At 39.1% G+C, this 14754-nt stretch overlaps 1 protein-coding gene across 1 annotated transcript in view; it reads right to left on the bottom strand.

The window, feature by feature from the left end:
* The window catches only part of LOC118817046 (zinc finger protein 658B-like), a 42449-nt gene that overhangs the window by 17102 nt on the left and 10593 nt on the right, over positions 1-14754 (bottom strand). Inside the window, exons 3-4 of the mRNA XM_036583708.1 lie at positions 7795-8515; positions 6834-6847 (exon numbers count right to left, since the gene is read on the bottom strand). Of these exons, the coding sequence (XP_036439601.1) occupies positions 6834-6847; positions 7795-8515 (735 nt within the window). The remainder of the gene's footprint in view (positions 1-6833; positions 6848-7794; positions 8516-14754) is intronic.

Here is a 14754-nt window from a genome sequence, read left to right as displayed (position 1 = left end):
ATTACAATAAGCTTTATAGCAGAAACAAGAAAACTGAAAAAGAAAATCTAAAAAACATTTTGTTTTTCATTTTTACTGGTGGTTAGTCTAGTTTCTTGCAACAGACTCAAAGAAAGATTTCTGAATTGAATGAGAGAGAACATGCCATGACAACTCATTACAGAAATCAGTACAGAGAGAGAGACAATAGAAAAAATTATGTAAATTTATTGAATTGCTAGTTCATTGATTCTTTCTTTAACTTTTTTTATTCAGGATTGAATTCACAGATGCTCACCTGAGTGTCTCCAGTTTACAAAATAAAGTCTTCAGTCCAGCAGAGAGCAGCTTCACTCCTGAATCCTGCAAGTCATTGTTGCTGAGGTCCAGCTCTTTCAGAGAGGAGTACATTGATTGTAGATCTGATCCCAGATTTTCACAAGCTTTCGCATCAAGACTACAGATATGCAGTCTGCAAGCAGGCATTACAATGTAGTCAAATAAGGATTTATAAATACAGTAACAAAATAGGTATATCATAATTTTTAGATAACATAATACAATTTTTGTTTATTTTTATATTACTGTTAGGGCTAGAATGAGAGAAAACAGAATTCTGACATCCAAAATAATTGTTAGTACTTTATTTTTAGATTTTAAAGTACCTTTTCAGCTTATTACCATTCAAGAATTAATTCACATGAAGCTCACCCGAGTGTCTTTAGTTTACAATATAAGCTCTTCAGTCCAGCAGAGAGCAGCTTCACTCCTGAATCCTGAAGATCATTGTTACTCAGGTCTAGCTCTTTCAGAGAAGAGTTTACTGATTGTAGAGATTCATCAGATTGTGGTGAGATTACACCCAGCTAGTCTGTAAAAATCAGAATAAATGCAGTATATGGTGTAATCAGGGGAACTGTAATAGAATGACCTTACTCTCCATGTTCTACTTTGTCTTTACTTACAGAAATAAGTACACAAGATATTCTTAGCTTGACTATTCGTCCACATGATCCCATTTAAAACAGAAAACATAGCTATTGTTTTTTTCTAAGTAGAAGCTACCTGTTTAGTAACATAAAAAGTTAACTGCCACAATAATCCAGTCAATATATGATACAATTAAACTCAGAACAGATCTTGCAATATACTGAAAGAAGCATGTCTGAATAGATTAAGAGAAAAAGAATATCATGTTTTTTCAGTAGCACATTACACTTTTAGTGTGTTTTTATACTTCAGGCATGGCTAGAGAAAGAGATTCAGTAGAAGTCTAAAACCATGTGAAATGAATATTAATATTACACATAAATCTACTATTGTAAGGTTACAGTTTATTATGGCTTGTCAAATTTTTTATTATAAATGAATTCACAGAAAGTCCACCTGAGCATCTCCAGTTTACAGTGTAAGTTCTTTAGTCCAACAGAGAGCAGCTCCATGCCTGAATCCTGAAGGTCGTTACTCAGATCTATCTCTTTCAGACAAGAGTTTACAGATTGTAGAGCTGATGATAGATTTTCACAGGAATTTGTGATGAGACTACAGCCACCTAGTCTGTAAAAGTCAGAATATAGTATATGTCCCACTGTACTAGAATTACCTTACTCTCTATATTCTATTGTCTTTACTTTCAGAAATAAGTACACAAAATATTTATAGCTTGATTATTCATTCATATGATCGCATTTACAACAGAAAACATAGCTATTGTTTTTTTTTCTAAGTAGAAGCTGCTTGTTATTAGCATAAAAAGTTAACCATCACAACCATCAATATATCATACAATCATATAAAAGAGAACGAGATAGTACCTTGGATTCAGATTGGATAATAAAATCAGCTTTGACCAACATGTAATGGACCTCTATAACAGATTTCAGAAGACTTCTTGTTATCAGAAAGCTAAGGGCACTTCATGTAGCTCCATCATTGCTGCTGCTACTCTACAGAAGCATAATTGAGCCTATCATCCTGTACTGCTCAACCTGGTTCTTTACAATGTTAAAAGTGTCAAACATTAACAAACTCTTACACATTACACATATAGCTTCAAAAATCATAGGTCTTCCCACACATAGCCTGTCACATCTAAACAATAAGGTGAAGTCAAGAGGCTTTTATTTTTATTCCATCTACAAGTACACAGTGGAGCTAAATTACATTCCTCCAGGACCATGGTGCAACATGGAACAAAATAGACAATACAGACAAAGTGCAAACATGCAGAGGAGCAAGTAAGTATGTGTGTGTGTGTATGTGAGTTTAAAGTATGAGTGTGAGGGGGTTTCAGTTCAGTCCTTGTGAGTTTAAAAATCTGATTGCTTGCAGGACAAAGCTGTTGCAGAGTCTGGCAGTGTTGGCACAGATGCTCCAGTACCCTCTGCCAGATGGCAGCAGTGAAAAAAGTCTGTGTGAGGGATGGATGGGGTTGTCCACCATGCTGGTGGCTTTGAGGATGGAGCGTGTGGTGTAAATGTCCATGATGGAGGAGAGAGAGAACCCGAAGATTGTGGTCAGAGGCATTGCAATACCCAAACCAGGCGATGATGCAGCTGCTCAAGATGCTCTCCACAGTCCCTCTGTAGAACAGGGTGAGGATGGGAAGGGGAAGATGAGCTTTCTTCAGTCTTCGCTGGAAGACTGAGGTAGTAGAGGTGCTGCTGAGCTCTCTTGGCTATGGAGTTGGTGTTGAGGGACCAGGAGAGGATCTCTGTGATGTGAACACTGAGGAACTTGGTGCTCCTGACAATTTCCACAGCAGACCCATTGATGTTCAGTGGGGGGTGGTCACCTTGCATTCTTCAGAAGTCAACCACCATCTCCTTAGTTTTGTCCACATTTAGAGACAGGTTGTTGGTTCTGCACCAGTCCGTTAGTTGCTGCACTTTCTCTCTGTATGCTGACTCATGTACTTTGCAGTACAGTCGTGGGTCAGCAGAGTGAACAGCACTGAACTAAGCACACAGTCCTTGGGGGCATGTTTTGGAGATGGCCTGGCTCTGCCAATTGCAAATTAAAATTCAAACAAAAATGCAAACAAAAAATTGCAGTTACTAGAGACTAGCGCTGCATTTTTACACCATTCAGTGTTGATGTAAGCACACGGGCCCCCTCCTCGAGTCTTACAATCTTTGTTCAGCGTCTCTTCCAAGAAGCAAACGTTAGAGAACACGACCGATGGCACAGCTGGTCGCCTGGAGTTAGCCATTAGCCTAGCATGCACCCCAGCTTGTTTGCCTCACTTCCACCTTCTCGCACACTGTTTTCAATGAGCCAATGATTTCTCAGCTGTTGCAGGCTCTGGCAATGGCAGACGTTGGTGCTCGTTGTTGTAGTCATGATTTTTGAGATTTGGTCAGGTTACAGCAACAGATAAAACAAAAACAAAAACAAAAAGAGCAAAAAGCACCGCTTTGTTGTTCCCGAAGTGCCCGCTGCAGCTATACACTGCACCACCAGAAGTAATGAAAAGACCTAAATCACCCACTGCACCCTTTCTTTACTTCCATCAGGCTGGAGATATAGAACGCTAGTATGTAAGAAAAAAAACCCATCTTGCAAAAAGTTTCATACCTTCAGCCATATCAGCACTTAACAAGCTACCCTGCTGAAACAGATGTTTAAAGCCTGCTCTCAAAGAGAGTAACTGATGTGTATATGTAGGCCTTATGTGTTTAAATGTGCTTTTTATGGATGGGTTTGGTTGCTTGCACTTTGTCTTGATAGTGTTTATCCAAGTGTATGTAATTTTTCAAATGTCTGATCTCGTATGTGCCATAACACTGCATGAATGGCACAGGCTGTGAAAACAAATTTCCTCTATTGGGGACAATTAAATAAATTCATGATTTTACGTAAACATACATTTATTATTGTATGCACAGTTTATTATTTTATTTTCTGTTAAAAAAATGCATTCACAGAAAGTTCACCTGAGTATCTCCAGTTTACAGTGTGAGTTCTTCAATCCAGCAGAGAGCTGCTTCATTCCTGAATCCTGCAGGTTATTCTTACTGAGGTCCAGTTCTATCAGAAAGTTCACAGATTGCAGAGTCGACCACAGTTTCACAGGAGTCCTTGGTGATATAACAGCCAATTAGTCTGCCAAAAAAAAGATAAATAAATACAGCACAGCGGCAGAAAGAGACTAGCATGAATCAGAACATAGTAGTTCAGCTCTGCACCCCTGCACTGGCTGCCACACAACCACAAAGCATAAAAGATCCTCCCCTATGCTTTTGACTGAATATTAAGATAACACTGGACATTTCCTCAGCTGCAAAGACATTCCCCGCGATACAATGCGGTGCAACTTTGTAACACTATGACACTTTTGGCCTTTGAGGCTTCCTGGGCTGGCTGCCTGTGTGACGCACCGTAGTTGTGGAGTGAGACTTTCCCCATGGCTAAAGACTCTTTTTGGGCTAGCAAAGTGACCCTATATTGTGGTCATTGTAATCCCCCCTTGCTAGCTGTTGGAAATCTAGTGGTGTGTGTGTGTTTTTCTATATTGTTTTATTTATTGTTATTATTTATTGTTTGTTGTGTTGTTATTTTCTGATTTTTCACCTCATTTCATTGGCCGCATCACTGGTGAGATACATGATGCACAGTGGAACAGGGCATTGAAAAAACAGTAACACAAACCAACCAGCACCTTCATTAAGTATACCTCATTTTGTCTACAATCTTTATCCATTTTATAGTTTTACTCTCTGCTCTCTGCATAGTTTGTTAGCACACGTCCCCATCTGATCCTTTTGTACCAGTGCAACACACACTAATGCCACCACCACGTCAGTATCACTGCAGTCCTGAGAATGACCCACCACCCAAATAATGCCTGCTCTGTGGTGGTCCTGTGAGTGTCCTGACCATTAAATAACAGGCTACCAAAGTATGCAGAGAAACAGATGAATTACAGTCTGTAACTGTAAAACTATATAGTGTTTCTATATGGTCAGTGGAGCTGATAAAATTGAACAATGAGAATAGATACAAGGAAGTGAACTTAATAAAGTGGCTGGTCCGTGTATATGTTTATTTATGGAAATTCATTGTAAATGAATTACTTACTTAAATTACTTACTTAAACTGTAATAATATTACTGTATATAGTTGCATAAATAGTTTGTGTCATGCATCTGTCCAGCACTGACTCTCTTGTGGACTGATGGTAAAACGCTGAGGTGATTCTGACGGCTGGGGTCAGTAAATACCGGTCGTGTGCAGTGGGCAGGAACAGGGGTGACATTGCTGTCTAACTAGAGCAGCAGTGTCCTGACTGTGTGGCTGCAGGTTTTCAAGCTCCACAATGGACAACATGATGCACACCATGACGGAGGACAGCTGTGGCTGGCTGTGTTTCACTCCATCAATAATCAGAGTCAAAGTCAGCTTCATTCTGATCAGCTAAGACTGTGAAACACTGTTAGTTTATCAGAACAGCTGCTGTTCCCTGAATATCCAGAAGATAGCGCCAGAGTGGAGCTAATGACACCTCCTACTGTTTGGCATTGCATTTTGTCTCCGTTGTCATGCCATAGTTTTCTTCGCTCTGTGTACTTTTTAATAGGTTGATTGTTTCCGAGATTCTTTATGAATGGACTTAAAATACATTTTACAACAACAGTCTGTCCGAACTTTCATGACATCAACTCATGGTGCTCTAAAGGCCTAGCACAGTATTTTTCCTCCTCACTTGAAATCTTATTGTTGTTGTTTATTAGCAGGTAGCAGGAAGTTTGTGATTATCTTCATACTTCTGATTCAGTCCAGCATTTACAGCATTGAAAAAAAGATTCTTTGACTCAACAAGCCTCACTTACAAAATTCAGTTGCTTCTACTTTACACCAAAATCTTTTTAGCTTTACTTTTGAAATATGAGCAACGTACAAATGTAATTATTATCTGAATACATTCAATTAAATAAATTAAATGAAAGAATAATAGTCAATTAATTCAACAACAAGTTAAATTCAAATTCATCCAGCTTATTTTAGTTCAGTAACTACATCATATTCGTCCTGAGCCGCATTTTACAAATCCTCACAGTGCAGAGATCTTTTTTAATTTTTGGAAATTACCACTTTTGAACGCAATTCATTATATTTGTGCCGTTTTATGTTTTGTGCTTTGTGGCCAGTAAGACAGTTATGCTATACTATGCTACGCTAGGTAAGCAGCTAGTGACTGCTAGCTAAAGAAAATGAATAAAGTTAGCTATCGTGAAATAGCTAACCTTAAAAAAGTGATGTTTCTTCAGCCTAAAATTTTAAGATACTCTCATGTATAAATTGCTAATGTTGTATAGTTGCTTTAGAGACACAGAGACTTGTAAAATTGTAACCTGCCTCATTAGCTGTTTGGAATAATAGCTGCATCTGGACCACTGCAAGGTAAAATTAACCTTTACTAAACCTTAGTTAGCTACTGTCAACAGTTTGTATTAGTTTAGTGATTTAAAGCTTTTTTGATTTATCTGTTTATTGAAAAACAATGTGATTTGAATTTGAGGGGCTGTTTAATGCAGCTGAGGTCGAGTCGGAGGGGAGTGAGAGAGCGAGAAGCAAGTGCAGGACCTTACTTAAAGTTAGCTTGATTCGCAAGGCTGCCTAATGCTACTACATGTAATTAGCAAAGTTGTCCAGGCTGAATTTGCTTTCGCCTTGCTAGGGTTTTCCACTTCATGAAAATGTGTGACCGTGAGATGATAATGTGGTCATCCTGAACAACATTATTCATGACTCAGTGCTCTACAGGTGTTTAATCTGCTACCCTAAAAGTTCATGATTAATCGAAATTTTAAGGCAGTTAAAAAAAAATCTCCTGAGGGAGCATGCTACCACACTCCCTTAGTAAAGGCTTAGCCCCCATCCATAAATCTGTAGTGATGTACCTGCTCAGAAGCTAAAGCAGAGTAAAGCTTATCTAGTGTCGGAAAGATTTACCACAGCCTAAGATAAAAAATGAGAAATGTATGAAAACACCCATTCATAGAACCCAGAAGCTAAAAAGAGAAGACCACAGAGTTGTAGCAGTAGGAGCAATCTAACTTACTTTACACACGGTTTTATTCAGTCTCAAATCTGGGCCATGAATTCCTTTGTAGGCAGGGATCTGAACAGGCAGTTACAAAATCATCCACACAACGGATAGCTTCAATAATGGGCTTATTTATTCAGTAACCAGTAAATAATGCATTACAAGGTAAACATTGCATTAACTGATGGATTTAATTGACTAATATGCATGAGAAATATTATTTAAAGAATAAAAATAGATAAAATGGTGAAAGAAACCAGTAGGCTGAAAAAAAAGAGAGAGAGACAGAAGGATAAAGAACCAAGCACACTGTCAACTGTCACTGTCAACTGTCAAATCATCCATCATTGCACATATAATACAAATGAAACGCATTTGGGGGAGAATATGCAGTACCACACTTTCTCACTGAGTGTATGAGCTGCGGGCTTGACTGTGTTCAGTAACAGGAACATAACAGGAAATTACATTTCATTTTATGCTTAGCTTTTAGAAACAATGTAAAACAAAATGACAGCGTAAAACAAAAAAAACATCTTGAAATCAGGCCTGAAGTCACTTTAATTCCCCGCAGGCCTTTACTCTCAAGATGTTATGTGCTTTGGTTATTGGTCGTTACTGCTCATTTCCAACACTGCCCTTAGTGCACTTGTGGATTGTCCCAGTCTTAAAATGCCTGAAACTCTTTCCACACTCTGAGCAGTGATACGGTTTTACTCCAGCGTGAAAGCGCTGGTGTGTTTGGAGATTACGCTGTATAGTAAAACTCTTCCCACACTCTGAGCAGTGATACGGTTTCTCTCCTGTGTGAATGCGCTGGTGTGTTTTGAGAATACTGTGTTGACTAAAACTCTTCCCACACTCTGAGCAGTGATATGGTTTCTCTCCTGTGTGAATGCGCTGGTGTCTTTGGAGAGAGCTCTGTTGACTAAAACTCTTCCCACACTCTGAGCAGTAATACAGTTTCTCTTCTGTGTGAATGCGCTGGTGTCTTTGGAGAGAGCTCTGTTGACTAAAACTCTTCCAACACTCTGTGCAGTGATACGGTTTCTCTCCTGTGTGAATGCGCTGGTGTGTTTTGAAATTACTTTGTACAGTAAAACTCTTCCCACAGTCTAAGCAGTGATACAGTTTCTCTCCTGTGTGAATGCGCTGGTGTGTTTTGAGAATACTCTTTTGAGTAAAATTTGTCCCACACTCTGAGCAGTGATATGGTTTTACTCCTGTGTGAATGCGCTGGTGTGTTTTGAGATGACTCAGTTGCGCGAATCTCTGTCCACACTCTGAGCAGTGATACGGTTTCTCTCCTGTGTGAATGCGCTGGTGTATTTTTAGATTACTCTGTACAGTAAAACTCTTCCCACACTCTGTGCAGTGATAAAGCTTCTCTCCTGTGTGAATGCGCTGGTGTGTTTTGAGATTACCCTGTTGATTAAAACTCTTCCCACACTCTGAGCAGTGATACGGCTTTTCTCCTGTGTAAATGAGCTGGTGTGTTTTGAGAGCACTCTGTACAGTATAACTCTTTCCAGGATCCAAGCAGAAGTGATTTCTCTCCCTGAAGCATTTGTAGGATGTGTTCACATGGAGGGTACCAGATGATGTTTGCTGGGCAGTTGAACATCTACTGGATGCCATATTCTCATACTTCATCTGTTTCAGCAGCTTAATATTCCTCTTGGTGGAATGTCCTGATGTGTTTAAGGAGGCACCTTTAGGCTGAGTAGGAAAGTGCAGGAGAAGTCTTCAAACAAAACATGATCCATTTCTGGAAGAAGAAAAAAGAAAAATCTCAACTAAACTCAAAGTGCAATGCAACAAAAACAGTCTGATCCAAATGATGAATGCTCCACTTACAGCAACTGGCAGAAGGTGTAAAGAAAGAATGAACTTCCATCTGATGTGGACATTCACAGCTCTCACACTACACCCCCTTTACTAAACAGACCTCATACACCCACCATAGACAGCTATTGACTCGCTATAAATTCTTGTCTGCATTAAAAATGTTCTTCCGAGTGAAAATAAAGATTGACTGACTGAAGTAAGAAGAACTTAGCAAAAAAGTTTTTTGTATCTCTATATTACACACAAACTTTAGGAGTTTCATGACCATGTGTACTTCTAAAGTGGTGCTTAATAAATAAAAGGAAATAAAGCAACCTAACCAGGCTGAGACGTGTTCATTTTTTCTGCTCTGTCCCATCAACAATCTTTCCGCCTGCCTTGGAGGCATCTTAACTAAGTCATGTTTAAGAAATTAAATAAAGTAAATCAAAATAAGGATGTCAAGCAACAGGGTGAAAAGGCCTTCACTGGCCTTCTAATCAGCCTGGGTGGTGTTAATTTTTAGTATCATCCTTTAAGACCACCAAAAAAGCCAGATATTCAATATGAAAATATAAATAAAAAAAAAAATATATATATATATACATACACATATACGTATGTATGTATGATGACAGAGCTGGTGGTCCAATGCCATTTTGCTCAGCGTTTTCTGGCAAAACTTTGCTTATCATTTTTCAACCAAATTTCTGATTTTTCCTTCATTTCTTTAGTTACACTTTGTAAATTAGTTTGGTAAATAATTTTAATTTAGCAAAGTGTCAGCAACAACAGTGACTATAAAATCAATTTGTTTTAGGCTTAGTCATTATTTTTTTCTCAGCTGTTTGCAATATTTGTCTATAAGTTTATTTTCTAAAATACAAGTCTCTGAAAAATGAGTTTGAGGAGATCAAAAACTAGGTACAGCTTGTATGGAGGGTCCGAGGGTGGACCAGCAGTGGCAAACAGTCAGTAGGATGCCAACCTTTTCAAACCAGCAGACTGATACATGCTCGCTATCTGGGAAGTCTGACTGTAAGCAGTGTCCAAAAAGTCTTACTTACATGAAATACAGCCATATTTTTATTCTTCTCCATTCCAGTCCTTCAATGCTGACTCTGTTTACTGGAACCTTAGCTTACTAGCTAGCTAGCCAACATGCTAAAAACATTCAGAGCTGCTGCTCTGTTCAGCTCTCCAAACTCAGTAATGAATAGTTTTAAGTAGTTTTACTGATTTATCAAACACTGCAGTCGTATTTATAACTGATATCACTTTACAAACAACGTGCATCTTTATGTTTTTATGATTATTACTTACTGAACATGTAGCAGCTGCAGTGACTGTCTATCTGTCCGAGACTGAGCCGCTGAGATTTTGAATCCCAGCGCAGCTCCGTGATTCCGCGAGCTCATTGGTCGAGCTCGAAGGCGAAGCTGTCAATGCTGTTATATGATTGGCTGTGATCGAGGAGGCGGGACGTAGCCTGGCAAGCTGAGCAGCCTGTAAATCCACGTTCAGAGCCATGAGGACCGCGTGTTGTGTTTGGGGGAGACTCTGAAACGGAGACTCAGTCTGAGATTAAAGAGCTGTAAGTGCTGCTTTAAGCTGGTTTCAGTCCTTATATGTCGGTGTAACTGACTGATGAGGGTCTTTAAATGTCTGTTAGAGCCTCATTGATGGATATGCTGCTCATCCTGCAGTGATTTAGAGGAGGAGCTGCCGTGATCGGGTTTGGGGGAACTTATGTGTGTCTTCACGCTGTGTTTATTAATGTCTGCCGTCTGAAATATTCAGATAGTTAATGTAAATATCTTAATTTATGTGTGTTTGGGTGTCTCGGTGGTTTGTAAATGGGCTGTGCATCTGAGGAGCCGCAGATGTGGCTTTTCCCTTTCTGTGTATGATATGGAGGTGTTTTTATAAGAATACACAAAGTTTAAAGTGGGTTTATACACTGACTGCAGCAGTTGATCATGTAATTAAGTGATTATTCTTTTTTTTTTTTTGTATTTGAGGATATGGATTAATCAGTCACTGCTTAGTATAATCTTAAAATTAGTGTTTATCCTGTAGCAAATGACTCAACCAAACTAGTAATTGTTCTGGATGGAATGAGTCTTTTTAAGGTTGAACTTGATCCTCTACATTACAGATCCGTGGTGTTTTATTAATGGCATGAATCACATATATTGACTTTCAGTTATTTCAGTAAATTGTGAATTATGTGAAATTCTCTGTAGTTTGGGACCTTTTATTAGTAAGGTGAACTTAAACACAAGTAGACTTACACTAACTTGAGGTGTTTATATTGAGCTGATGTCAGAGAAATTACATTGAGTGTGTTTACATGCACTCAATAATCCAATAACTGCAGAAAATCAGATTTTGTCAGTAATCTGATCAACACGTTTACATGCACTTGAGTAATCAGATAATGGGAAACTCCAGGACTCACAGAAGAAGATATGACGAAAATGTAACGTAAAACCTTATACCGTGGCTTTTTTTTTTAAACATTGCGCCACTTTACCTGAAAATATGAACATACATCATTGAGAAAATGAAGAATTTTTAAATCCTTTGTTACATATTTGGTTTAAGCACCACTCCATCAGTGTTTTGCTGCGTCTCGCGACATCCACCGACTGAGAAATCCAATTTCTGCAGCTATCCGATTATTCAAATTATCATGTAAACATCATACAGTTAAGAGTCGTTGCCATGGCAGCAGCATGGGGTATGTGCTTTGGTAGCAAACATGCAAAACTGAATAACGAAACACTTCCTTATTAAAATAACAATAGGCCTTATTAAATTCTGATGCAGTGGATCTTTGATTTATGGATGTAATATGTAGCCAGTGCTCTTACAATTGTTACATAGTCTCCTGACTGTGATTATTTGTGCTGACTGTTATCATTCAGTGTGACAATGATCAGTTTGCAGTCATTAGATTTTACATTAGTATCTCCCTGTAATTGATTACTAGGCAGGTCAAGATATACAACATGTAAAATTTGATTTCGTGTAATACAGCGGTGTCTTAGTATGCAGAAATAAGTATTACCTTAATATGTACCTCATGGTCATGTACTAATATCAGTATGTTAATGTCTTTTCATTAAATCCAGTTTATCATACTTTTGTTTTGACCTTTTTAACATCAGTAACATTAGCTGTGTGGCTAAATAACCTACATTTTCAGCAAGTTCAAATCAAATCAAATCAGATTTATTGTCACATCACAAGAGTACAGGGACACAGGTGAGTGAAGTTTACATTTGAGCTGTGTGTGTATGATCGGTTGTTTGGTAACAGGCATGACACTTAATTGTCGGCTTTACTTAAGTAGTTTAGGATTTAAATAAACTTAATTTATTCTGATTTATTTATTTATGTTAGTTCAGAGAGACTTGTAGATTCTTATTGTCCTTATTTTGTGTTAAATGGCAAGTTAGGGAACCCCTGGTCAAAATTTCTGTTAATGGTAATAGTTAAGTGAGTAGAAGATGAACTGATCTCTGAAGGGTGTAAAGTTAAAGATTAAACATTCTTTTCAACATTTTATGCAAGATCAGTGTTTTATTCTACTGTGCAGTGACACCTACACAAATATGACCTTCATGGAAGAGTCATCAGAGGAAAAGCTTTCCTGTATCCTCACCACAAAATTCAGCATCAGCGATTTGCAGAGGGCCGTCTAAACAAGCCTACTGCATTTTGGAAATGAAGTTAAACTATAACTTTTTGGCCACACTGAGCAAAGGTGTGGTTGGAGAAAAAAGGGTGCAAAATTTCATGCAAAGAACACCTCTCCAACTGTTAAGCACAGGGGTGAATCGATTATGCTTTGGGCTTGTGTTGCAACCAGTGGCATGAGGAACATTTCGCTGGTAGAGGGAAGAATGGATTAAACTATTTCAGGAGTTTAATGTGCAGCTGTGTGGTAAAAGCCTGATCGATGCTGTAGTGATTAAATTTTTCTCTAATTCAGTTCAAAACCTCAGTGTGTGCAATACAGCATTTAATTAAAACATGCCATGAAGTTCACAAAATATCATGGTGGGAGGTACACCGATCAGGCATAACATTATGACCACCTCCTAGTTTCTACGCTCATTGTCCATTTTATCAGCTCCACTTACTATAAGGTGCATTTTGTAGTTCTACAGTTACAGACTGTAGTCCATCTGTTTCTCAGCAAATTTTGTTTGCCCTGTTTTACCCTGTTCTTCAGTGATCAGGACTCCCATGGACCCTCACAGAGCAGGTACTATTTGGGTGGTGGGTCATTCTCAGCACTGCAGTGACACTGACGTGGTGGTGGTGTGCTGGTGTGTGTTGTGCTGGTATGAGTGGATCAGACACAGCAGCGCTGCTGGAGTTTCCTTCCGTCCATGTCGTTCGTTTTCATGTCAGCTAATCATTTAAAAAATGCTATGGACATATCTTTAAGTGAGTGGCTACATGGTCTTAGTTGATTCCTAATAGAAAAGACAGCATTGTGCACAGTGAGGCCCAGTGACGTTCAGATGAGATTTCTGTATATTAGATCTTGAATAAATATTAAGCTTTTACATTTAATATGTTAGGATAGGTAGGGCATGCTTAGTTAGACAGTACATTGTCAATTACACACTTCATCCACTGCTAGCTTGCCTCCTGGTACTCTGGGGAGTATAAAAGGCCCAGAAATAGAGTGTCAAGAGAGAGAGTCGGCATGACGGAACGTGTGGTGGCACCGAACTTGAAAGTTAAAGCCGACAGCCGTCCTTCTCTGCTGAGTCGTTGTATGGTGTGGGGAATGTGTCCCAGCTTCCCACTTTTAAACCTCTGCACAGAACTAATGGGCTTGTGCTTGTGGAGGGACTGTGCTTGGGCTGGCCTGGAGTGGTGGAGGTAAACTGACCACACTGGTCATCCCAGGCCTTTCCTGGCCTTCCACTAGCTCTCAGGATTCAAATGGCAGAGATACTGGTCAGGGCCACTGCAACCTTTCTGAGATGGAATTTATTTCCACTTCCAAGCAGGCACACCAGTCTCACACAACAGAGGAACACATTTTCCCCATGCACGCACACACGAGTTCCAAACTCAAGTGAGCCACAGGTGAGCTTAACAAGGAAGCAGTGAAACAATGTTAGTTCGTAAGAGCTGCCATGCCATTGTAGAGAAGAGAATTACCACTCTGCAATGTCTTCCGGGTTTCTCAAACACTAGAGGGCGCTTCCAAGCGAGTCCAAAATGAATAGGTTGATATGGAGCATTTGAGCAAAATTATTGTTTCTAAATACTTAAACATTTTTAATGTAAAAGAATGCAATAATTTCCTGACAACAGAACAGCATAAAGCATTTTAATCCTGCTGTTATATTTTAAGAACTTTTAAACTTGAGCTATAGGAGTTTAAAACTGCACCCCATGTATGTCCATTATGTCAGTGAGCGTGAACAGCCAATGAGCTGCTCCGCTCGCCAATCAATCAGCACTCACTAGCAGTAATGCCTGCCTTCTGCTGCCCAAAACCCGTTTGCTATAGAAAAAAGGAAAAAAATAGGTAAGATTTCTTTGTTTTTTTTAGTGAAATACTTCTATTTTATAAAATTAAAGAAACGTTCTGGGCAAGTGATTAGAAACTATTTTAACTTTTCGTTTTTTTAGCCGTTTTACTCCCATTCATTGAGGACTCCCTTGTGGGCATCCTCTGCTTTTTAGCAGTCCTGTTTTTGATATATAACGGGGGAATAGGAAGTGGCTAGGCTCCTCATAAACCAGCTGTGCCTTTGGGTCCTACTGTCCCTCAGTTAGCTGTAGTGCTGCCGGGTCTTACTGCTGTTCTATTAGCCACAGCTGCTGGGTCCTAGTGCCCTATAGTTCACCCACTGCTCCCCAAT

Source organism: Colossoma macropomum, unplaced genomic scaffold, assembly GCF_904425465.1.
Source record: "Colossoma macropomum unplaced genomic scaffold, Colossoma_macropomum, whole genome shotgun sequence".
In the NCBI taxonomy this organism is placed as follows: Eukaryota; Metazoa; Chordata; class Actinopteri; order Characiformes; family Serrasalmidae; genus Colossoma; species Colossoma macropomum.
Note: the sequence above shows the minus strand (reverse complement) of the source record. Positions and strands in the feature narration are given on the sequence as shown.